Source organism: Hemiscyllium ocellatum, chromosome 20 (genome assembly GCF_020745735.1).
Source record: "Hemiscyllium ocellatum isolate sHemOce1 chromosome 20, sHemOce1.pat.X.cur, whole genome shotgun sequence".
In the NCBI taxonomy this organism is placed as follows: Eukaryota; Metazoa; Chordata; class Chondrichthyes; order Orectolobiformes; family Hemiscylliidae; genus Hemiscyllium; species Hemiscyllium ocellatum.
This window is the reverse complement of record NC_083420.1, coordinates 30835351-30862403: the sequence shown is the minus strand read 5'-3', so window position 1 is coordinate 30862403 and position 27053 is coordinate 30835351. Positions and strand designations below refer to the sequence as shown.

General features: G+C 41.4%; 1 protein-coding gene across 8 annotated transcripts in view; it reads left to right on the top strand.

The window, feature by feature from the left end:
- rbfox1 (RNA binding fox-1 homolog 1) overlaps positions 1–27053 on the top strand; it is a 375024-nt gene that overhangs the window by 296114 nt on the left and 51857 nt on the right. For all 8 annotated transcript variants that reach the window (XM_060840251.1, XM_060840252.1, XM_060840254.1 and 5 more), the window contains one exon: positions 21693–21825. In XM_060840251.1, coding sequence (XP_060696234.1) covers positions 21693–21825 — 133 coding nt within the window. The remainder of the gene's footprint in view (positions 1–21692; positions 21826–27053) is intronic.

The window sequence follows — 27053 nt, the reverse complement described above, 5'->3', positions numbered from 1 at the left end:
AATAGTTATCAGAATGTAATCATGTCTTGGACATGGAAAATGTCATTGAAAATCTTGCACCACAGCTCAGAAGGAATCTCAGATAAAAAGAGAAGTTGTTTTGATTGTTGAAATTAACATGTTTCTCACATTTTGATTAGTCAATCAATACTCTTATTTATGCCAGGCCAAAATATAGATTCACATGCCTTTTTTTTGTTTTTTATTCTCCACTCGTGACATATATGTATGTGGGCTGCCATGTCTTGATGTAGAGCTTGCAGCAATATGACTTGCCTTTGAATATTGCATTTCTGGAGAATATTAGTGTGTATCTGAATGACCAGAACGAATGTACTAACTTGAGGGCTCATTATTCCATAATTGTCCATTATTGTCCATTCAGGTCATCTTTTGTTGATGAATATTTTGAGCTGTTGTAACCAGTCATTATCCAATATCACTTCTTGACTCTGCAGTGTTTGGCTGTGACCAATATATGCACAATTATTGCTGCAATCTGGAAATATTAGTGACTTCAATTGTAGGAATAAGTCGATCTATATGCACTGGTAGACTGATACTAGGTGGTCCATCCATTACAACAATGTACAGCAGGTCAGATGTTCCTTATAAGGATCTACAAAGATAGATAATGTCAATGTACAGTTAGCTTATCTTGTGTTACCATGCTATGTCAGTTTCTTGAGTATATATTATTCATCTAATTGGAATTGGCACCAGCATCAACCTTGGCATATAGTGCACATCATGCATCCCTTTAACAAAATATTCCTGAGATTGATGTAAATGTTTTTACTTCTCTGACAGTGTCTGACTGCATGTATTGTCTAACTGGGGTCTGTTAGCTCTAACTTTGTTGTTACCTCTTGGAGCTTGTTGGCATGCTTCCTTGCGATGGACTGAACTTGAACATAGAACATAGAATGTTTCAGCGCAGTAAAGGCCCTTCGGCCTTCAATGTTGTGCCAACCTGTGAAAACAATCTGATGCCCATCTAATCACTCCGTTATTATCCATATGTATGTCCAGTGCCCATTTAAATGCCCTTAATTTCGACGAGTGTACTACTGTTGCATGCCCCTACTACTCTGAGTGAAGAAACTACCCTAATATCTGTCCTGAACCTATCACCTTTCAATTTAAAGCAATGCCCCCTCATGTTAGCCTTCACCATCCAAGGAAAAAGGTTCTCTCTGTCCACCATATCTAACCATCTCATTATCTTATGCATCTTGATTAAGTCACCTCTCAACCTTCTTCTCTCCAATGAAAACAGCCTCAGTTCCCTCAGCCTTTCCTCATAAGACCTTCCCTTTATACTCAGCAACATCCTAGTCAATCTCCTCTGAACACTTTCCAAAGCTTCCACATCCTTCCTATAATGTGGTGACCAGAACTGCACGCAATACTCCAGGTCAGGCCGCACAGTGGCTTGTGCAGCTGAAGCATGACCTCATGGCTCTGAAACTCAATTCCCCAATCAATAAATGCCAACACACCATATGCCTTCTTAACAATCCTAACTTTAGAAGCTTCTTGCTCATTAGTCCTTTGTTGGGTCGTCTTCACATTCTGTTGTGGAGTGATTGGTCTACTTCTGTTCCCAGTTTTCTTTGTGTTGTACTTTGTGCTTCTTTGGGTGATTGGACAACACATTTTAGCTTAAGGTTCTCTTATTGTACAGAGTTTGAATATGCCTCAAAAAGCAGGACACTGTCTTGGTTGATGAGACAAGCCACATCTCATTGCAAGATACCCCACTGAACCTGTTGATGACAGCCTGCTACAATTGCTTCAAACTTGCATATTTTATCCAGCAGTTCATCTGATGGTATAGTCCTTGAATTTGTCCAGAAGAAATCTTTGGGGGAATTGATGATTATGGAGACATTGGCTAATTCCATAGGTCTTTCAGCTGAGCTACCTTTGAATTAGTCAATTATTTCACGTGGCAGTCAGCAGTGTGACATGAACTTAAGCTGGTGTCTCCTGAAATTGACTTGAACTGCAAATTGTTCTTCTAAGATTTGGAAACTTTTGTCAGGATGTTAACGGTCATCATCAGAAATACCAAAGACTTGTGTTCCTCTTAACCTTTCAATGCTCCAAACAAGAACAACTGGCTATTACACCCTGTCAGCTCTCTGTCAATCCATAAAAGTCAGCACTTGCTTTGAATAATTGTGGTTCTGACAAAATGTAAATGGATTGCCAATCCATGTTTGCTTTCCATCTTTTTGTTTCTTAAAGTACTCGTATAAGAAGCTGTATTGTTATCCGGTGCTTCTCTGGGTTTTTGGTTGGCTTTTCACCTTTTAAAAAGGAATGTTACTGCACCTTTAATAAGTGCAGGCTTATAATAGCATGTTTTTGCATGTTGGCTATGCCAACAAAATCTGATCCCCTGCAGGCTTTTTTAATTTTTGCACAAATTTGGAAAAGAAAGATGGTGCAAACAAATGACCTCTAGACCCAGGTAAGGCCACTTTACAATAGAAAACAGGGGTTTGTTTTTGTCATTCCTTCGGTCTAGGAGTTGTTTTTAAATTGGAGCTGCCCTTACACATTTTTAACTGCTGTCTTCTTTTGTTTAAAAATGGACCAGCAACAGCCTCTGGTGTTTCTCTTCTAGACAGAGTAAGATAACTCACTGTGCTTCAGAATATTGTGATTTGACCGAATTTCTGTGCTCAGCACTGGTTTGATCCAGCCTCTCAAGTCATGTGTTACCTTGCTGCTGTACATTGAACTCCTCCATGATCTTGGTTTTTCAATTAACTGCTGAAGTTAGAGTGTTGTTGTTCCAAAAACTCACTCCAAAAGTAATTGCTTGCGAATCAGGCAGATGAATCCTATTTATTTTGATATTTTTTAACAATACCGTTTTTCATGCAATGCCCCAGATGAGGAGAGCATGTTCCATTGCTTATATCCCATTGTACATCAGCATTAGGAGACAGTCCGAATTAAATTGCAAGGAGCATAAATTCTTCCCTGCAGTTCACTGTAAAACAGCTGGAAAGCAGACTTTAGACTAACAGAAGCACAAATTAAAACCTCATTACTCAATGTTCCCTCTCCTTGCTTCTCCACATTTACAGTGCCATGACACTGGTTGGTCATCCTTTTCCATCTTGTTTTATCACGAACCTATGCCTCTCCCAGTCTGACTGTATCTAAGTTGTGCCTGACTGCATTGTTCCACTTTGTCTTAGGCTTTCTTCCATTCCTTCTTCCTGGCAGTCCCATCTCCATCACTAGCCTCACCACATTTCCAATCTCTCTCTCGCCACAGTAGTTGATCAGACCATTTCCATTTCTTTGTAGATACATTTTTCAATGTTCCCGCAATCTTCACTGACCACCTGATGTGCTCCTTCCTGATTTTGTCCTTTTTTGTTAGTCTGTATGTTATTACCTACACATTTCCAGTAATACATTTCTCCCAGAGTACACCTCTCTACCATTATTCTAATCAGAGTTAATCCATTTCCGTATTTCCATTTCCATATTTCCATCTTTGGCCACTGCTGAACCCAGGTACGTTAAGTGACTTACTTTCTCCAAATCTTCACTCATGACCTTCATTCCCATCTTCTGTACTGTCACTCCATACAGCACCACTATATAGTAATCAAAGCCCAGTTGTTTTTCTGTTATGGTCAATTCAGTAGAACATTTGAAGTAAACCTGCACACTGGGTTGGGAATCAATAAGTTAGAATCTTCCAAGTAATGCATAAAGAGAATATCACTCACAGTCTCAGGCGAGTTGGCTCTTTTAATGGAATTGGTCCAATTCAAATCAGATACGTCTGGAACTAGAAAAGATCGATCTTGCAATCCTGCTTAAAATCTAATTGCTCATGGTTTTTATATGTTACCAGTAAATTGTCTGTGGCTGTTCACAAGTAGTCTGTGACTGAACTTAATGTTTGCTCTTGACACTGTAGTCTTGCACATGCCTGACTTATCTCCACATGAGTAAATTTATGGATACAATTTTTAGACTTGATTAATCTGAATAGAGAAGGGGTTGAACATTAACAATATGAAATATATTTTGTGGCAGATAGTGGTTGTTTTGAAGTCTCAACACAAACTCTGAACTAGAAAAGGTCCAAATTTACAGCTTTACGTATTATGTACCATGAATAGTTAATAGGCAGAATATATTACACTGCTATGTTGCTAGCAGCAAATTCAGCAAGAATGTGTATTTTTGCAATGGTGATTTCTCATTCACTGCAGACGTATAGCTAATATGTTAAAAAGAAATGTTGGAAGAGATATAAAGCTACTGTTTTCAGTCAGCAATTTTGGAAACATCTCTTTCAATCCAGAAAAACACAGTCTGTGCCCCATTAGAGACTCACAGCAGAACCTTCCAGTCCCTGAACGACATGGGCAATGGCGAGGCAGTTGGGAAATAAGGCAGTGATGAAAAAAATGAGATTCTCAGTATCAAGTAGATAGAAGTCTTCCTTTCTCCATAAGATTTTAACAACTCAATGAGAATTTTGGAGTGAGCAACAATGGGCTATTTGCATGCATTAACATCCCATTATTCTCAAAGCTCGCCTGATTTATGTACACGTTGCTATTTTTTCCAGGCAGTGGAGAGGATATAGACTTGGATCACTCTTGACATAAAACCCTGAGTGAGCCCTTGGCAGTCGCAGCTCGCTGCCATTTTCTGCCTGGCCTCCATTTTGGGCAGAATTTCCTACCTCCTCAGGCCATGTTACAAGGCCAGCAATTTCTTGCTGCACTTCTGTCTGCAGGGGCTGGTCTTGGATGCTCACAGCATTCCACCCTTTCCTTTCAGTGAATTACTGCCACTTTAGGAACTTACAGGCTGGTAGTACTTTTCTTTATATCCACACAAACTGGGCCAGCATTTATTGCCCATCCCCAGCTGTCCTTGAGAAGGTGGTGGTGGTGGCTGCCTTCTTGAACCGTTGCAGACCATGTGCTATATGTGGATCCACAATGCCTTTGGTGGGAGGCGCTGAAGTCTTGGATTTTGACCCAGAGTTAGTGAAGGAACAATGATCTGTTTCTAAGTCAGGATGGCAAGTGGCTTGGTGGGGAAGCTGCATGCATTTGCTGGCCTTGTCCTTCTTGATGGTAGTGGTTGTGGGCTTGGGAGGTGCTGTCTAAAGAGCTTTGGTGAATTTCTGCAGTGTATCTTGTAAATGGTACACACTGCTGCTACTGAGTGTTAGTGCTGGAGGCAGCAGATTATTGCGGCTGTGGTATCAATGAAGTGGGGAGCTTTCTCCTGGCTGGTGTCAAACTTCTTGTGTTTTTGGGGCTGCACTCATTCAGGTAAATGGGGGAAGTATTCTAACAAATAGCTGATTCATGCCTTGTAATTGGTGGACAGGAAAATAAAACAAAGAACTGCAGATGTTGAAGATCTGAAACAGAAACAGAGATCAGTGAGTTTTGAGAAGATTTGTAGCTCAGGTTGAGGTTCTGGATGTAAGTTTGTTCACTAAGCTGGAAGGTTCGTTTTTAGACGTTTTGTCACCATACTAGGTAATATCATCAGTGAGCCTCTGGGGAAGCACTGGTGTTCGTGACCTGCTTTCTATTTATGCGCTTAGGTTTCCTTGGGTTGGTGATGTCATTTCCTGTGTAATTTGGTCATTTACTGTTCTTTTTCTCAGAGTGAAACTCATAAATAGAAAGCAGGTCACTAACATCAGTGCTTCACCGGAGGCTCACTGATGATGTTACCTAGTATGGTGACAAAACATCTGAAAATGAACCTTCCAGCTCAGCGAGCAAACTTACATCCAGAAACAGAAATTGGTCTGATGAAGAGTCACCAGACTCAAAACATTAACTCTACTTTCTCCCCACCTTTGCTGCCAATCCTGCTGAGTTTCGCCAGTGCTTTCTGTTCTTATTTCAGGTCTCCAGCATCTGCAGTTCTTTGTTTTATTTTCCTGTCCACCATCAGCAAGGCACAGATCAGCAATCTGATGGAATACTCCCTACGTGCCTGGATGGGCACAGCGCCAACAGCATTTAAGAAGCTTGGCATCGTCCAGGACAAACAGCCACTTGATTGGCACCACATTCACAAACATTCACTCCCTCTATCAGCAAGGCTCAGGAGCAACAATGTGTCCCCTCTACGAAATGCACTGTAGGAATTCACTGTGCTCTTTAGACAATACCTTCCAAATCCATGATTTATAGCAGATACATGAGAATAGCACTATTGTAAGTTCCACTCACCATCCTAACTTGCAGTTAATTTGTAAGTTCCTTGTTGCTGAGCCAAATACCTGGAACCTTCCCCCACCCCCCCCCACCCTCACCTTACTGCATAATCAGTGTACCTAGGCCAACAGTTCAAGAAAGCAGCTTACCACTTACCTTGTTGAGAATTAGGAGTGGGCATTTACTCCATGAGTGAATAAAAAAACCTCACACAGGCATTTTCATATGAAGAAAGGTCATGTGGTAATCAATAAGAATGAAATATCTGGGGATCGAAAACATTTTAGTTTTAGGAATAAACACGATCTAATAAGGGAAAAGTGCTAGAATCTAAAGTGATAGGAAGGAAATAACTTATAATAAGATTTGACATTCCGAAGAGGATTGCTAAAAGTTAAATGGAAGACCTGTTGTAGTAATAGGAATGCGAAAGGAATCCTCAGAAAAAGGGATAGGAAATGGATATGGAAACAGTAGTAGTGGTACAGGTGGAGTGTATTTCCTCAGGACCTGCTGGGAAGAGGGACTGGCTCAGGCTTGTCAAAAAGATTCTTAATTAAATATTACTGAAGGGTATCAGACCATTGGAAGCAAAAAGTTAAATTGATGGAAATGCTCAGCAGGTCCAGCCACATCTGTGGAGAAAAATCAGAGTTAATGTTTCGGTGATCCTTCCTCAACCCTGACGGTAGCTGGGATATTTTTTTTTATGCAGAAGATAGGGAGGGGGGAGTAAGTAAGGAATAAATGACAGGTGGGGATAGACCATTGTAAGTCCTGAATATTTTATTTCAAAGCAAATTAGTGACTTATTTTTCTAATCAAAGAGATAAGAAATAAAGGTATTGAGAGACACTGGAAAAAGTCAGTCACTAACGATGTATTTTGTCTTTCAAAGAGACTAATGAAGGAAACATATTAAGTAGAGATCTACATGGTAGATGCAAACCAGTCCCATTCTATAAAGTTGGGTAAAGAATGACTTAGTAAGTCAGGAAGTTGTAGTTGAGGTGCTATGACAAACTCCAATAGAAGGAATTGATTTTATCTTGGGAAATGACCTGCCTGTATCAAGATATTGACCTAAGCAACAGTGAAAATTGAAAGCGGGGCATTCCTATGAAACCGTTCGTAAGCTGAAAAGGCGTAAAGCGAAGAAGCAATTGCCTTTAATTTACGTGGGAAAAATATTGAGTGTTCCCAGACGCAAAGAATAACCTGCCAAATGATACCAAATAACACACAAAACCGAAACTAACACTAACATATAGTGAAGGCTGTTGGAGGTTGGGGTGGTGGGAGGTACAGGAGACTGGGATGTAGGAGAGAGAGGAAAGTGGGTTAGCTGTTAACATCTCATTATCATCTGAATCCATCAGGACAGGCAGGTCACTAATGTCTACACTTTCTTCTATGTCTGCCTGCTTGATGTCAAAGTTAAGATTTGTCATCTGCTGTGGCTCATGTGGAAGGCTTGAAATATGACAGTATGCCTGACTGCTTAACCTCACACATTTTTCTATCATACAGTTCCTTGTAGGTAGGCAAAACATCCTGAAAACCTGCCCTCAATCTACATCCCCTTTCAAAATTGAAGTCATACTTTTCCGAAATCATTGCAGCACTGTCAAAGAGATCAAAAATCTCATTCAAGGGCTTCACATTCTGGATGCCTTCACTTTTGGACCGTTTGTTATTGCATTTCGTTTTGATTCCTATCCTTTCCTCTTGCAATTGCATCAGCTCTTCATCTGTCCATTCTTGGTCACGGGACGCCAAAACCTCTTCAGCATCATCTTTGTCTTCTTACACAAACCCAGCCTCCTGAGCCAAAGTTACTATTGCCATATTTATTGCAGTTGGTTTGACACCTTTAAAATCATTCACTGCTTTGGGACACAGTTCTCTCCAAACACCATTTCTCATCGAGACTCTTAGCCTATCAAGAGCATCTCCAAGGTTGGCGATTGCCAATTTTATATTGTACTATTTAGACAACTCTCACAAAGCTTCAGAGTTGCCCTGTCTGTCAATGGCAATTACAGTAAAACGCATCACATTTTGCATGTAGTAAGCCTTAACTGTGGCTATTAGGCCTTGGTCACATGATTGCAGCAACAACATTGTATTCAGCAGGAAGAATGTTACCACCATACTCAGCAATGCCAGGTGGATGAGCAGCACAGTTATCAACAATCACAAGACACCTATCATCGAGGTTATTTTCTCTCCAGTATTTTTCTCCAAAAGGACTAACGATTCAGAAAAAAATCACTTGGGTATTCCAACCACTTGGATGTGAATGAAACACAACAGGAAGTGTATTCTTATCAACCCCTTTAAGTGCCGTCAGATTTTCTGAATGGTACACTAGTAGATGCCTTGTGTTCCTCAGCCTGCTTTTCTTCGATCAAAATAAATGTCTTGCTCAGCAATTTCTTCCAATAAATTCCAGTTTCGTCACAGTTAAACACTTGCTTATACAAATAACCACCTTGTGTAATTATTTTCTTCAGTTCTTCAGGGAACTTTTCAGCAGCTTCATTTGAAGCACTCTCTCCAGTAACCTTTAACCTAGGAAGCTGCCCTGACCTCAAAAACCGATCAAGCCGCCCATGACTACCTTCAAATTCCACTTTCGCAATACTTTCACCACCATTGTCCAGTGCATTCTGTTACAGCTTATTAAAAAGACTGACTGATTTATCCTTAAATATAAGATAACTTAACGGAACACCACACTTTGTACACGCATCAATCCAGTCGAGCAATAGACTTTCCATTTTGTCCATTGTTGGATGGAGACTAAAAGAGACCACTTTGCTACCAACAAAACCAATAGTAAGTTTGGCAACTTTCAAGATTCTTTCTCTCTGTGTGCAAATAGTATGAATTGTGGGCACAGGCAAGTTCAACACATGCACAATGTCTTTGTTTCGTTGACCATGATCCAAACATTTGATTACATCCAGTCTTACGCTAAGCGTAACAGCCTTACAAGCTCTCTTAGGCTTTCCTGATACCTTAGGAGACATCTTGCTAACGGATACACAAAATAAATCGAGATAAAGCACAGATGCTCACAGACACGGTTGAAAGCTATAGTGGCTTGATGCTGAAATGCTGAGTGTAGTTCCCGGGTAAGGCACTTGGCGGCACCACTCTTGCTGCACGTGCTTTTTTGTAAAAGTGAAAATCCTCTTTCAGCTAGAGACCACGGGTACTGAAGTAGGGCTTTCGTAAAAGTGAATTGACATAAAAAGAACGTTCAAAAAGTGGGGGATTTTGCAGGAGGAATACTGTAGATTATTTCCCATCTGTATAATGGCTAGATATCAGGTTGAAGGAAATATAGCCAGATAAAAGTTAAATTTTATGTGATCTATATTCATGGAAATAATGAGTAGTTTTTATCTTCAGCTTATCATTGACAATGTCAAGGAACATTGGAAAGATCAAACTTTAAAGATAATGGTTAGGAAATTTTGTTGTGGATGTCCAACAGACCGGAAGATCGAATTCTCTCATTACTGTTTGCCATTAAAAATGCCTGTAGTAAGTTTGAGGATTTTGGTTCTTTTGATCTGATGTACAGACATAAGATAAGTGGCCAGCTTAATTTAATTACCTAAGCTCAGAAACTACACTTAAAACCTGTGTGTCAAATTTAAGTCATCCTCTTTCACTGGTGTGGATGAAAACAGGATTTATACCACTGCAGCTTTTTCCGCAAAATGTAGACCATACACATGAGAAAAATAAGTTTATAATTAATCAATTTCAAATCAAAAGCTAGTAATAATATCAGCAGCAAAGGTTTGGTGATGTTCATCTGTGATTCATTTTGCTTGCAATATATATGTGTGATTTTCACATTTGTATTGCCAGCAGCAGTGTATTGTCTAAATGAAACAACAACCTCTGTTTAGGTTGAAACAATGAAAAATTGTTTTCTATAATGCAGTGCATATAAAAAGGCACCTAGGCTGTGTACTTATGGGAGTATGACTTTGTGATTTCATTTTCCCTTCCATTTATGGCACTGAAATTCTGTTTCCTGCAGGTTGTATCTTTGTATCTAAATCCTAACAGGATTACTGTCAAGCTTTCATGTTTCTGGGGGAAAAAAAAAGGTTCTACTGTAAGGTTTTTTTAAACTGAGAGGTAGAATAGCTTGGTGACAGTCAAAGGGCCAGATTCATTACCTTACAATGTAGCCAACCCCAAGTGCAAGGAGTAGTCTTCTGTTTCTGATAATAGGTATTTTAAAATTCATAGATTCTATTAAAACTTTAAACTTTACCCTGTTTAATGAGTGTTATCAGTGTGTTAATTGAAATGCTCCTAGAACTTTTGTAATTTGAATTATATTATTCCTATCAATGTAATTTAGCTGCTGATCATTAATTCATTCAATTCAATTTAATTATGTTTACAAGAAATTCTTTACTGCACGTTTTCGTGCTAATATTCTTGTCCTTTTCTGGAGAGAAGTAGGCAAAGTTGCTTTCATAATTTTTATTGTTTGTACTGGTTTTGAGCAGAACAACAATTGTACTGATAATTGCCTGCAATTTTTGTACACATAAAACTAATTACAATGCATATCATTGACCTTTGCCTCAGGACTTGAAGTTATTACACTGTATGGATGGCAAGCTTGAAAGATATAAAATAACTGAAGTTACATTATATGAAATCATGGCTGGGAAGTCCAAGCAAGGTCACTTTATGACATTTAAAAGAAAACACAAGTGCCCTTAATTTCAAGCAATGTTTGATTTGGAAACTTGTGGGAGAAAGCAGCGCAGTTGTGATTGCTGATGGATAACTTTCCATTTCAGCCATCCTTTGACCTGTAGTATCAGACATTATTGAATTCATTGCTAACCATAACCTGACACTCCAACATCACCCCAAATGCAGCAGTATATTATTCTCCCATTTTGTTACACCATCAAGATGTGGGCTATGTGAATCCCACTTTGATCAATTATAAACAGAGTGTGGAGCTTATGTAACTTGTCCAGGGCATGCTCTGCTGTAGGTTGGCAGTTTTCACTTGACCCTTCTTGCAGCTTTTCCAATGAAGACCAGATTGTTTCTGCACTTTTAGATAACTCCTGTCAGTTTACTGAATCGACCGAGCAATTACCTTAGTGAAGGAAGCTTCCTGCAACAGGGAGGTTGAAGGAAAATATGGGAATAATTTCAAGTGGGTATAAGTGAAAGGGTTATGAAAGACCATAAATTACTCAACAAATTAATGGTTCCTTCAACATTTCTTCACTTCCAGGAGTGAATTAGTAAACCAGGTGGATTTTTCAAAGAGTCCCTAAAACTTTCTAATGCCAGTTCATTTCCACCATTTCCCTTGACAATAAGGCCTCTTCAACAGTCCCTGCCAAACCTCCTGCCTCTTTCACCTTGGAGGACAAAGGGAATAGCATGTAGCAGCAGAATCAGCTCCAAGTTCCCCATGCACAATCCTAATTTGGATATAGTCACTCTTCCTTCACCATTCCTGATGCAAAATCCTAGATGTGCTGACCTAATAGCACTGTGGAAATACCATACAGTATACAACATAGAGTTATAGAGTCATAGAGATGTACAGCATGGAAACAGACCCTTCAGTCCAACCCGTCCATGCCGACCAGATATCCTAACCCAATCTAGTCCCACCTGCCAGCACTTGGCCCATATTCTTCTAAACCCTTCCTATTCATATCCCTATCCAAATGCCTTTTAAATATTGCAGTTGTATGAGCCTTCACCACTTCCTCTGGCAGATCATTCCATACACGTACCACCCTCTGCATGAAAAAGTTGCCCCTTAGGTCTCTTTTATATCCTTCCTCTCTCACCCTCAACCTATGCCCTCTAGTTCTGGACTTCCCCACCCCATGGAAAATACTTTGTCTATTTATCCTATCCATGCCTCTCATAATTTTGAAAACCTCTATAAGGTCACCCCTCAGCCTCCGACACTCCAGGGAAAACAGCTCCAGCCTGTTCAGCCTCTCCCTATAACTCAAATCCTCCAACCCTGGCATCATCCTTGTAGATCTTTTCTGAACCCTTTCAAGTTTCACAACATCTTTCCGATAGGAAGGAGACCAGAATTGCATGCAATATTCCAACAGTGGCCTAACCAATGTCCTGTACAGCCACAACATGACCTCCCAACTCCTGTACTCAATACTCTGACTCTCACTTCCTTGAGGGCAACAAAGAATTGAATAATAAATGCTGGGTTTGCATATGCCACGAATGAATAAAACTTGGTTTAAGAGCAGAAGTTAATAGTGACATTTTATAATCGTTTTGATGATTTTGTATTGCTGTGTTATTAAAATCAACGGGAAGGTTCCTTTAATTACTGAAGCCTAATATGCTGCCACCCAATCTTATTCTGTATTTAATCTCATTCAGTTATCTTGCTTATCCTGGTTGATCTCCATTGGCTTCCTGGGTCACATTCAACAAAGTCCTCAATTGTTTCTCTTATTCTCCTTTTATGAGATAAATGATTCCTTGCTGGTCAGCCATGAGCATGTTGCTCAAATGCAAGGTTTATACTCATACACAAAATGTTAGGAATTATTATGATTAGCCAGTGGACTGGTACCATCTGGTTTCCCACAGATCCCAGGTGATCAGACTTGGCTTCTCCAGGCTGAACATGTGACAACCCAGGGGCCTTTCCCCTGAATGCGCTTCACTATAACAGAAAAAGCTGATTTATCTCTTCCATTAAAGTTCACAATCTTCTTCCTTGATATCATCATATTACCTGATGCTCAGAAAAGTGTAAGAAAATGAGTTCCCTCTCCACAAAACATAATGGCTGTTACTATGAATCAAGGGGATGGGAGCTGTTGGTTCCTTCTCCATTAAACTTCCTACCCCCATTGGTATAGTCAAATTGTGATGTCATTACCAATTCTAACTTGATGAGGTCGCACGATGTGAACAACTTACCGTACACAATTTAGCTCAAAGCTGACCATGATTTGATGAGGAAATGTGTCTAAAGCAGATTCTAAGTCTTGCAACAGCCTTAAATATTACACCTTACCATCTTTGATATGATAGCTTTCTGCTGCCACCCACTGCTGATTTTTATTTTATTTGTAAACCTATAATGATCGGGAGCAAAATATGTTCCCAACATGCTCTGCTTTGTTCCCACCTCTGTGTGCATCCCCTGTGCATATACTCCTTCCCAAAATAAACCGCCCATTTCCTAAGGACAGGTTGACTGGATCAATATACTCAGTAAATGGGCAGGCCTTTGTAAAGTTGTATTAATGAAATAAATATAACCTCTACCATGTTTGATACCACTCTTACTGAATAGATAAGTCACTAATTTCACTGAAGCATAAAGTATTTTACAATCGACAAGAAGGAGAGAAAATATTTTTGCAAAAGATACAGTGCATGCAGTGACTCACAGAGCAAGTTGTTGTGCCAGTTGAAGGGAGGATTCATAAGGCTTTGTTAAAAAAAATCTCATTCACTAGTAACGTAGAGGTTGCTAGCATTTACAGGCTCTGCCTGCTCCACCCTCCGAAATTTGCATCAGCTTTTTAAGGCGACGCCTGAAGCAGATTTTGACGAAGCTGCTTCCTTTATGCAAATAACCCTGCAGTCATAAAATTGGTCATTGTCAGGGAGATAGTTGCATGGCTGCTGGAAATTTATCCTCGCTCCTTGTAAATCAATGGCGACAGCAAGTGAGGCTGCAGGAAGCTAAGACCATTCTTTGTTCCTCTATATCACTCCACACCATCACTGGTGTCAGAGCCTTCAGTCATTGTATCCTGACATTTTCTCTGTAAACTGTTCTCCTCTGATTCAACTCCCCCAATTTCCAAACCCACCTGCATGTCACTGTTCTTTGACTGTTAACTGTTCCTCCAACTTCTCTGTTTCTTACCCATGCTACCTTTTTAAGGTATTTAAGGTCTCTCTTTTGGTGAAGGTTTTGAAACACATATTACAAAATTATTTTAAATGCATAATGCACTATCACCACAAACGTATCCTCAAAATGTTATTGTTTAATCGAAATGATGTCAATTTGTGTGAATTATAATGATGTATCGTGTTTAATGAAATTTTTAAAAAATAATGAAAAATGCACTTATATAGTTTAGCAAAAGAATATATGTGTCATACCAACTCACCAAGCATACAGTATGGGCAAAACTCTACATCTATGCTAATATGCACAATGTTGTTGTATTTCTTTTGAACCACTCACCATTTTGAAATACAACAAACTTTATCTTTGCTAATTCTCTATAAAACCAAGTATTGGAAGCCAAACTCCTACTTCAAAGAATTTATAACCACTAGGAGAGAACAATCAGTGTGTGATTTGACAGGCGCTGCATTATGATAATGCAAGGTTACGAGATTAGTCATCCAGCACTCCACTGTAATGACAACCTTCAGGGCAACGTCAACAAAGTGTGATCACAAATACTGGTTGTTCTTAACACGGTGCACAGCTTTTTAAAAATAATAAGAAGCAGGAGTTTTAAATGATGATGGTGGAGTAGGGATTCTGAGGTCAAGGCTTGTCTGCTCCATCTGCTTTTGTTTCTTATTTCTTTTCTATTCCTCTCTCTCTCTTTTCTTGTTTATTTTTTCTTTTTTTCTCTCTTTTACTTCACTTATCTTTTGCTAAGAGCTCATTTGCAGTGAATGGGTCCAGCAGCACAGACTCATGGTAGTGGAGTCAGAGGTGAGTTTGGGTTCTCAGTGGCATCTGTGTCCAGTGCAGATTCGTGGAGGCAGTGGCAAAGGTGAGTTTGTGCCCAGTACAAGATCTGGCAGCATCAGCAGCACCTGCATCAGTGAGGTGGGCCCAAAGTGGACCCTTAGCACCAGCTGAGTCCAGTTTGAGCCGGTACGATATTTGGCGGCATCAATGGTGTCTGCTTTGGGGAAGTCCATCAAGGACACAGTGACGAGGGCATCAGTGAAGGCGAGATGGTGCCAAAGAGTGGCAACTTTCATTGCAACGGGACTCATGCCTGGTACAAGGCCCATGGCGGAGCACTTAACAAGAAGGACTGTAACACTGAACAGTTTTTCTTTAGTTAAAAATCACACAGCACCAGGTTATAGTCTAACAGGTTTATTTGGAAGTTCTGGAAGTACTAGAGTTCAGAGCGCTGCTCCTTCATCAGATAACCCGTCTTTCCAAATAATCCTGTTGGACTATAACCTAGTGTTGTAGCACTAAGATATCTTTTTGGATCCAGTCCTGCTGGGACATCTTCTAGGGAGATCAGCTGCCCTTCTGGGACAGGTAAGGATTTGTAAAAATAAACATGCGATCGTGTAAAAGAACTGGAATTGTCAAACTCTGTGAAATTCTAATGACATTTGTCAAAATGCATTGTCAAGCAGAAAGTGTTTGATTTGATCTGATTTCTTTCTTTATTGTTATGTGAATTTTGTTACAAAATACTATGAAAAGTGCTTTACAGCGTCACCACTCTCTGGCGCCATCTTAAAACACAGAAAAAATAAACTAAAATCATGATGTGGAGGTGTCGGTGTTGAAATGGGGTGGACAAAGTTAAAAATCACACAACACTAGTTTATAGTCTAACAGGTTTATTTGGAAATACTGGAAGTACTAGAGTTCAAATAACCCGTCCTTCCAAATAAACCTGTTAGACTATAACCTAGTGCTGTGTGATTTTTAACTTTGTCCACCCCATTTCAACATCGGCATCCCTACATCATGATTTTGGTTTATTTTTCTGTGTTTTAAGATGGCGCCAGAGAGTGGTGACACTTTACAGCACTTTTCATAGTATTTTGTAACAAAATTCACGTAACAATAAAGAAAGAAATCAGATCAAATCAAACACTTTCTGCTTGACAATGCATTTTGACAAATGTCATTAGAATTTCACAGAGTTTGACAATTCCAGTTCTTTTACACAATCTTATGTTTATTTTTACAAATCTTTACCTGTCCCAGAAGGGCAGCTGATCTCCCTAGAAGATGTCCCAGCAGGACTGGATCCAAAAAGATACCTTAATTCTCAAAATGGGTACTCTACTTCTGTCATATTTTGGATGTTCCCACTTATGAGAATCAGCCTGAAGGAGCTGAACTTTAATGTGTGCCGTTGTTTTTGGGATCGATGAGTATCCAAACTGGAACTTACTCCCATTCACCTCCATGAAAATGTTAGGTTCTGTGTTGGAGGATGGGGCACCATCATTTGGACTTCTGGAACAATTTTCATAATTATGGAAAATTTAGGACTTGTTGTGGAGTTATACTGAGACAAAGACGGTCATACTGCGTCTATTATTTGATCAAACAACTTTGTTAACTTTGCATGAAGAAACTGAAGAAGCCCCCACCACTTCCTCTGGCAGCTCATTCCATAAATGTACCACCCTCAGTGTGAAAATGTTGCCCCTTAGGTTCCTTTTAAATCTTTCTCCTCTCACTTTAAACGTATGCCGTCTAGTTTTGGACACTCACACCTCAGGGAAAAGACCTTGTCTGTTTACCCTATCCATGCCCCTCATGATTTTATAAACCTCTATAAGGTCACCCCTCAGCCTCTGACGCTCCAGGGAAAATAGCCCCAACCTATTCAGCCTCTCTCTACAGCTCAAATCTCCAACCCTGGCAACATCCTTAAATCGTTTCTGAACCCTTTCAAGTTTCATAATATCCTTCCTACAACAGGGAGACTGGAATTGCATGCAGTATTCCAAAAGTGGCCTAATCAATGTGCTGTATAGCTACAATATGACTTCCCAACTCCTGTTGGAGAAAGTGAGGAATGTAGATGCTGGAAATCAGAGTCAAAAAGTGTGGCGCCAGAAAAACACAGCAGGTCAGGCAGCATCCAAGGAGCAGGAGAATCAATGTAGCGGGCATTAGCCCTTCATTAGGAATGTGATGAAGGGCTTATGCCCGAAACATTGATTCTCCCGCACCTTGGATGCTGCCTGAACTGCTGTGCTTTTCCAGCACCACACTTTATGACTCCCAACCCTGATACTCAATGAACTGACCAAGAAAGGCAAACATAGCAAACAGTCAGATATTAGTAAAAAGCATCATAACCATGAGTGATTTGTTTCAGAGTCTAGAGCAGGGCAGCGAAAATGGCTGTAGGCTTTCGTTGGGTTGGTTAACTCAGTTGAATGGATAGCTGATTTGCCACCAGTGAGCTTTCAATGCTGTCACTGCCTGAGGTTTATTATGAAGGATTCACCTTCTCAACCTTTCCCCTTGCCTGAGGCATGATGAATCTCAGGTTAAATTGCCACCAGTTGTTTCTCTCCATTGAAAGGGGCAGCCTATTGTGACTTTACCTTTATCCCAAAACATAACAAAGAACCATGGATGTTGGAGATCTGAAAACATAAACAGGAAGTACGAGAGATACTCAGCAGGTCTGGCACCATCTGTGAAGTGAGAAAACAGAATTAAAGTATTAAGTCCAATGACCTTTTGTCAGGTCTGAAAGCCAATTACATCATTCAGTATCCAACATTGCATTTCATAGTTTCAGAGTGTGAACACCTTCCTCCATGTTTGTTACTCACCCACACACCCCCAGGTCCCGTCTTTTATGGGTTGCTTCCAGTACAGCCAACACATTTTTAACTATTCACCCTTTTTGTTCGCAGCCATTCAACATTTATCTCATCCTCCAGTTTATCATCAATAATCCCTATGTCTGCTTTTCCTTTTCTCCATCTCTATCTGGAGCTTCATGTATTGAAGTCAATCATCATCCCCTCCTCTCCCCCTCACCACCACCACCACCACCACCACCCTGCAAATGCCATCTCCCACCATCAGAATAACCCCTACAATTTCCTGGCAATTTCAGTCCCAACGAAGTGTCACTGGACTCAAAATATTAATTCTGTTTTTCTCTCTACCGATTGTGCCAGAACTTCTGGGCTTCTCCAGCATGTTCTGTTTCTGTTAAGGATCATGCCATTTGTTCTGAAAGCAGTCACAAAGTTTTATTGTATATTGAATAATTCATAAATTATTGATTTCTGGTGAAGGGGTTAAAAATAAATTCTGTCATAAGCATCAAAATGTGAAACAATGGCTTAACAAAACTGTTAAACAGAATTATGTAAAATATGCAAATTTGTCTCGTAACTTGTCGAGGGCTTGTGCTCTGTTTAATGACATTCAAGAAAGGAAGGATGAACTATTCCACTAGTTTTCCGTCTGGGCAGTAAAGGCAAAAATCTATCCCTATGTGTTAGCTAAGTTGAAGAAATGAATGGGAAAAATAAACTAGTCGACAGTTTATCTGCTGCCAAAGATTTAGGTTCACCCATCTTTATTGTGGTCTACCAATAAGACCAAAAATAAATCACCTAGCAACAGCTACAGGACCATGATAAGACTTCGAAATCTGTACTGTCATATTGTAATTTGATCTGTATAATGGTTGCATTGTCAGATAATTCTTTGGTTTGAAATACTGCACTGACGTGCCTAAAGCTGTGACATATCTGAAATTGATCCACGTAGGCTTGAAAATACTCATTGAATTTGATAACATCCAGTTACACAAACCAGTTTTCAATTATGCAGAATAGTATTGTTAATTTAGAATCCATATGTGGGAGAGAGGACCATTCCCTGAATTGTACTTTTTTTTTGTCTTTCAAGTGGTTTATGATATTTTACTGTTATCACTCAGCTTTTTTAAATGACACTTACGTTGTCAACAATTCTTCATGAGCTAGCACCATCCCACATGATTTGCAGGCAGTTCAGAGAAGGTCCACTTGCCTGGCTCCTGGGGTGCAGGTGTTTTCCATATGAGCATGGCAGACCTGTGCTGTTTAGACATCATCTTTATTGAGTGACTACATATACTTTAATACAAACAGCAAATGCTGCTTACTCTATTATTACCATAAAATGACCAATCATAATGGAGAAGAATATTTTTGAAAATTTGATCCAAATTTTGCTGTGAGAGGCTGCGTGAAGTGTTATTGTCGCTGAAACTAAGGGTGGCAAATATCTTGAATAATTACTTTGCATCATTTAAAGTCAAAGGGAGGTGTGCACTCTCAGAATCACGTGGAAATTAATATTGAGTCAGGAATAGGAATTCCAACAGAATTAACAGAAGCAACATGAATTTTTTTTTAAATGATGGCTCTGAAGACTGAGAAATCCCCAGGAACACAAGGTTTCCATCCTGGATCATGATAGATGTCATCACAATTTTCTTCGAAGTCCTCTTGATTTGAGGACCAATCCTTTAGATTGAAACATTTCTCATGTTACTCTGCTATTGTGTAAGGTGGGAGGACAGCCAAGTCCAGCTAACATCTGTCCTCTGTCATTGCAACATTACTTGAGACTCCGATGAAGGACAAAGGTGATCAAACACTCTTTCAGCTGATCACAGACCATGGATTCGTTAAAGTTCTATTATACCGAAAAAAAACCCTCCTCATTTTTGGGAAGTTCCTCTGCTGAGCAGAGACATTTCCATGGACATAACTTACATGAATGTCTAGAACACATTTGATAAAGTCCCTCATAAGCCTATCAGCTAAAGTTGAAGCCCTTGGAACTGGAGGCAAATTATGTAGCAAGATTCGGGTTGGGGTTGTTGGTAAAAAATATTCTTTACCCTTAATAATGAGCTTTAACAACACTTATTAAATATACCAACTATATATAGGAGAGCGTAAAGAAGACATTCCTAGAATCCTGCACACTCAGGTCTAACTTTCACCTGACTTAACATCCTAATGATATAACTCATAGAAAGTAGGAGCAAGAGTAGACCTCAGACTTGTTCCTCAATTAATATGATCATGGCCTCTATCTCAATACCGCATTACTGGTGTCTTCCCCCTACCCCTTGACGCCATTAAAATCTAAAATGTTTATCTTTTTTCGTTCTTGAATATATTCAATGACATGGCCCCTGCAGCTTTCTGAGATAGAGAATTCCAAAGTTCCTCTCCCCTTTGAGTGAAGAAACCATTCCCATCTCAGCTCAAAATGGTTGACCCCATATCCTGGGACCTGCCCCTGATCTAGAGGGCAATCATGGTAAGCATCCTTCTCCCTGTACCTTACACACACATTCAATGCTTATTTATGTAAAGTATAGTTCACCCTTTATGCCACAAGTTATTGACTTGGTTAGGAAATTGAGCAGCAGGGAATATAAAGTAAAGATAACAATGGCATATCACTTCTGGTGTCCCACAGAGACTGTGCTGGAGCTCAAAAAATTATATTTATTAATGACTTACATGAAGGGATTGAAATCAATTATTCAAATTTGCCGACGATACAAATTTGTGATCCAATATAAGCAAGTGTAGATAGAAATACAAAGAAATATTGATAGATTAAGCAAATAGGCAGAAGTTTTAACACCCAAAAATGTGCAGGTTAGGTGAACTGGCCATGCTAAATTGCCCGTAGTGTTAGGTGAAGGGGTAACTGTAGGGGAATGGGTCTGGGTGGGTTGCGCTTCGATTGGTCTGTCTCCACGCTGTAAGTAATCTAATCTAATTTAAGTAGTCTAATCTAATCTAACAAATACAAAGTCATACACGATGAAATAAAAGGAAAGAAAAGTTCTTTCAAAATTGTAATAAACCAGACATAGTCTAGGTCTAAAAGGTGATCAGGTACATGAATTTACCTTCAGATATTACTGAAATAATTGGGGTTTAAACAACCAATGATACTTTCACCAGTATCTAGACTAACTTTAAATTTCAAGTTTCACAAATTTAATTGAAATTCCACCAGAGAATAAGCCTGGGCCTCTGAATGGCGATTGTAATGTTACTATTCACCAATACAATCAGCACTGAGCAGAATGAAGTTTTAAGATTTTGTCTGGTTCCTGTCAAATACATCAGAACAATGACATTTGATGGGCAGATATTTCTAGATGTTAGAATCTAAGTTCAACATTTTTCTGTGTAAAAGGCATTCTCATGTTATTTGTTATTCTGTTGTTATTTCTGAAAATAATTCTGCATTTACAGTAAGGCACTAAGTAAGCAGATTTCATGTGCACCATACTGATGTGTTGTGGAGCAATTGACTTATTTGACTATTTTAACAGCATTTTTAATTATACACGATATACTTTTTTTAAAAAAACATCCTAATTAAATATCTCTTGTTTGGAATGATTGGAAGTGCTTTAAATCATACAGACAGGATGGTTGCAGTCTCTGATTTGTATTGGCTTCTCTTTTTTTTGGACATCTTCAATGACTTTGGGCTCTCTTTTCAACATGTGGACTTTTTTTTAACAAAGTACAGGAAAAGCTATGCCATCTGAGGAAACTTAAATGACAGGATTACCTCACAATTATTTGGTGGCAAAATATGGACTATTCTAACTCGTGTTTTGTTTCCTTTAGTTCCTGGCTTCCCTTACCCAGCAGCCACTGCAGCTGCTGCCTACCGAGGGGCACACCTGAGGGGTCGAGGACGTACAGTATATAACACGTTCCGTGCTGCTGCACCACCTCCGCCCATACCAGCCTACGGCGGGTAAGTGCACTGCCAAAAGGTTCGCAACTCATTTAAGAAGCAAGAAGTATTTTCCAGTAGAGTGCATGCTGGCCCTGGCTCATCATGGAAACCAACACGGGCATGCAAATTGTCCAAATGCCTGCAACTAAGCGTCTTGCCTAAAGTCATGAAATGTAATCATAATGATTGCTATATTGAGCATTTGAATGGGCAGGAATTAACTTCATGCTTTGGGATACTGACACCAGGATCAACTTGGCATGTAAAGACTGCAAATGATAGCAGGGAGACTTCCAAAAGGTGGCATCCTATTCTCTTTGTCCATTACGCAATTAGAAAGCTTGTTCGTTTGGAGCTCAACAGGCCCACTGGGAGAGGTGGGTGCTCCTGAGGCAGATAGCTGAACTTCAAGGGCACGGCAATATGGCAATATGTGCCCTGGCCAGCACATCAGTGCAGAAATGGACTATCACAAGGTTGAATGGACCATTGGACTCTTCCGCTGGACTGGAAACTGACCATGATTGAAGCTCCTCATGTTTCAGGGCCTGTCAATGGAATACGTGTGTGTGTCCTTCTGTTGGTACAAGACAAAATCACCCTTAATAGAGATCATCACCTTAATTGACTGGCAAGAGTGAGTATTGCAGATGCTGGAGATTAGAGTCAAGATTAGAGTCGTGCTGGAATAGAACAGCAGGTCAGGCAGCATCTGAGGACCAGGAAAATCAAAGTTTCGGGCAAAAGCCCTTTGAAGGCCTTTTGCCCAAAATGTTGATTTTTCTGCTTCTTGGATGCTTCCTGACCTGCTGTAATTTTCCAGCGCCACACTAATCTTGACCTTAGTTGACTGTCCAAACCCATGCAGCAGACAGCTCACCTTCTGTACAGCCTACTGGGAAACTTTGCAATCATGGGATTACACAAGCAAGCTATTCAGCATGACTTTTCCCTATTTTGCCAGTTAATCCACATCCAACCCTGTCTCCACACTTTACCGAAGTCCAACTTGAAGTACTTTAAATGTCACAAATCATGATATAATATCTGCCAGACATTGAATACTATAGAACATGTTCTTGTGATCAAATATGTATTTCTTTTGAAGATTACAAACATCTGATTCTTAAGGAGGTTGGACAGAGTTCAGAAAACAATTTCCGTAAATTAGCAAATTAAAATTGCACTTTTTTCTCTTTGTTTTCTGATCATCATCAGCTCACAGATGAACTCAACCATCACCATTAATTCAACCCTCACAATTAATACTGGACTTTTCTTTTGCCGTGCATGAGTTTTAACAACCTTTAGGCAGTTACCTTAAAAGTTATAAACTTATTCATTGAAGGAAGATTTCTTCCCATCAAGTCTGGAACACAAGTTGCTCTCCAAGAAATGGAGTTGAAGTGCTGACCTGCTCACAGCTGTTCAAGGACATGATTTTGACATTTGTAGTAAAATGAATTTAACAGCAAGCTAAGGGGATAACTTTAGCCTAACATGCCTAGCTTCAGTGGGAAATAATATTGGGCAGGGTATTGAATAGTGCTGTCATGATTCTATCACTTTCTCATCAGATGGGTTAAGAATACGCACTAAATTCTGGATGGAAAATTCCTGTTGATGCCAGAGGCTTGAACTTTGAATTGCCATCATCCTGCACCGGGGGAGCATTTGGACTTGGTTGGAAATTGGTAACAGACTGCTTTCAGATACAAAGTGGGAAATAGTAGAAAATGGATGCCTGAATCAAGAATCCCGAGGCTGAGTCTGAGCTGGGCTCTCAGCCATATGTCCATAATGTAGGTGTGGCCCAAGAGTTTGTTCAGCTCTAAGAATTACTGATTCTCTTAACCTATAATTTTAATGATGTGGAAGTGCTGTTATTGGACTGGGATGGACAAAGTCAGAAGTCACATGACACCAGACTATAGTCCAACAGGTTTATTTGAAATCACAAGCTTTTGGAGAACTGCTCCTTCACCAAATGAATTTTAAGACAGACATTAATTACAACCATAGATTGAGTGGAGAGATCCAAGTTCACCATCTCTCATTTGGATGGCCATGCTCCACTTTGGATTACCAGCTGACAGTACTGGTTGATCGGGCACTTGTTTCTTGTTCCCTCTGTTGATTGAAATTCTCTTTTGAATTTGGTTTTCCGTTCTTGTGCATCAAACCTCCAAGTACCATTGAATATTATTCCTCATTAGCCACTGCTCTCTCTGCATGGTCAGAGATGTCCTGAATACTAATTGGCTCCCTAACACAGGATATGCCATCGCCGCAGCCACTTCCGCCCCCAGTGACATCACTCACCTGCACAACGACCACGCCGCATGTGTCACCGCCCCCACGCTGATTTCCGTCACCATGCCTAACCACCCCCACGCCGATCTCCGTCCCCACGCAGAACCCCACCCCCCGCTCCGATCTCCATCCCCGCCACAATTCCTGCCCCACTCCCAGCTCCAGCCCCACACCAGGTCCTAGCTCTGAGCCCTGCCGTATTTTCACCATCCCTCCAGAACTCTGAGGATGAAAGATCAGTCCTCAGCAGAGGCCTCACCTTCATTTCCCCATGCTCTCGGATTAATGAGTTCAACACGCGGCGAGACATCAACAATTCCTCCGTCGCCTTCGCCTCCGTGCCTACTTCTTCAACCAGAATTCTCGTCCACCCTCTGACGACCCCTACTCCTGCCTCCAACACACCCCATCCACCTGGACACCCTGTGCTGGCCTCTTACCTGCCCTCAATCTCTTCATAGCCAACTGCCGCTGCGACATTAACTGCCTCAAACTCTCCACCCCCTCACCCACTCCAACCTCTCAACCTTGGAACGTGCAGCCCTCCACTCCCTCCGTTCCAACCCCAACCTCACTATCAAACCGGCAGACAAGGGAGGCGCGGTGGTAGTTTGGCGCACCGATCTTTACACAGCTGAGGCTAAACGGCAGCTCGCGGACACCTCCTCCTACTGCCCCCTTGACCATGACCCCACCTCCCAGCACCAAACCATCATCCCCCAGACCATCAATAACCTCATCACCTCAGGGGATCTCCCATCCACCGCCTCCAACCTCATAATCCCACAACCCCGCACCGCCCGCTTCTACCTCCTGCCCAAAATCCACAAACCTGACTGCCCCGGCTGACCCATTGTCTCAGCCTGCTCCTGCCCCACCGAATTCATCTCTGCATACCTCGAAACGGTCCTGTCCCCCTTAGTCCAAGAGCTCCCCACCAACTGGACACCACCCACGCCCTCCACCTCCTCCATGATTTTCGCTTCCCCAGTCCCCAACGCCTTATCTTCACCATGGACATCCAGTCCCTGTACACCTCCATCCCCCATCACGAAGGCCTCAAAGCCCTCCGCTTCTTCCTTTCTCGCCGTACCAACCAGTACCTTCCACTGACACCCTCCTTCGACTGATTGAACTGGTCCTCACTCTGAACAACTTCTCCTTCCAATCCTCCCACTTCATCCAAACCAAAGGAGTTGCCATGGGCACCCACATGGGCCCCAGCTATGCCTGCCTCTTCATGGATATGTGGAACAGTCCATCTTCGGCAACTACACTGGCACCACCCCCCACCTTTTCCTCCGCTATATCAGTGACTGCATCGACGCTGCCTCGTGCTCCCACGAGGAGGTTGAACAGTTCATCCACTTTACTAACACCTTCCACCCCAACCTCAAATTTACCTGGACCATCTCAGACTCCTCCCTCCCCTTCCGAGACCTCTCCATTTCTATCTCAGGCGACCGAATCAATACGGACATTTACTATAAACTGACCGACTCCCACAGCTACCTAGACTCCACCTCCTCCCACCCTGCCCCCTGTAAAAATGCCATCCCATATTCCCAATTCCTTCGTCTCCGCCACATCTGCTCCTAGGAGGACCAGTTCCAATACCGAACAAACCAGATGGCTTCCTTCTTCAAAGACCACAGTTTCCCGTGGTCGATGATGCTCTCCACCGCATCTCCTCCACTTTCCGCTCCTCCATCCTTGAGCCCCGCCCGTCCAATCACCACCAGGACAGAACCCCACTGGTCCTCACCTACCACCCCACCAATCTCCATACATATCGTATCATCCGTTGTCATTTCCGCCACCTCCAAACGGACCCCACCACCAGGGATATATTTCCCTCCCCTCCCCTATCAGCGTTCTGAAAAGACCACTCCCTCCGTGACTCCCTCTTCCATTCCACACCCCCCACCAACCAAATCTCCACTCCCGGCACCTTCCCCTGCAACTGCAAGAAATGCAAAACTTGCGCCCACACTCCCCCCTCACTTCCCTCCAAGGCCCCAAGGGATCCTTCCATATCTGCCACAAAATCACCTGCACCTCCACACACATCGTTTACTGCATCTGCTGCACCTGATGTGACCTCGTCTATACTGGGGAGACAGGCCGCCGACTTGCAGAACGTTTTAGAGAACACCTCTGGGACACCCCATCAACCAACCCAACCACCCCGTGGCTGAACACTTTAATTTGCCCTCTCACTCCACCAAGGACACGCAGGTCCTTGGACTCCTCCATCGCCAGACCATAGCAATACGACAGCTGGTGGAAGAGCGCCTCATCTTCCGCCTAGGAACCCTCCAAAACAAGGGATGAACTCAGATTTCTCCGGTTTCCTCATTTCCCCCCCCACCTTATCTCAGTCCCAACCCTCGAACTCAGCACCACCTTCCTAACCTGCAGTCTTCTTCCTGACCTCTCCGCCCCCACCCCACTCCGGCCTATCACCCTCACCTCATCACCCTCACCTTAACCTCCTTCCACCTATCGCATTTCCAACGCCCCTCCCACAATTCCCTCCTCCCTACCTTTTATCTTAGCCTGCTTGGCACACTTTCCTCATTCCTGCAGAAGGGCTCATGCCCGAAATGTCGATTCTCCTGCTCCTTGGATGCTGCCTGACCTGCTGCGCTTTTCCAGCAACACATTTTCAGCTCTGATCTCCAGTATTTGCAGTCCTCACTTTCTCCTAAGCATGTGGATTGGCTAGAAAATGTACACCTAATCCCAAATTGCTTTATTTACAAGTGATGATCGTCTACATGACATTACTTCTTGATACATGACTTGACAAGCACTCTATGAAATCATCCCTTTTGTATCAGCTTGTTTTAGCTTACTAACTTCTGAGGTCTTTACCAAGATAATGTGAAACCAGTAGAACAATTTGTGCATTTGATTTCTGTATATAGTGA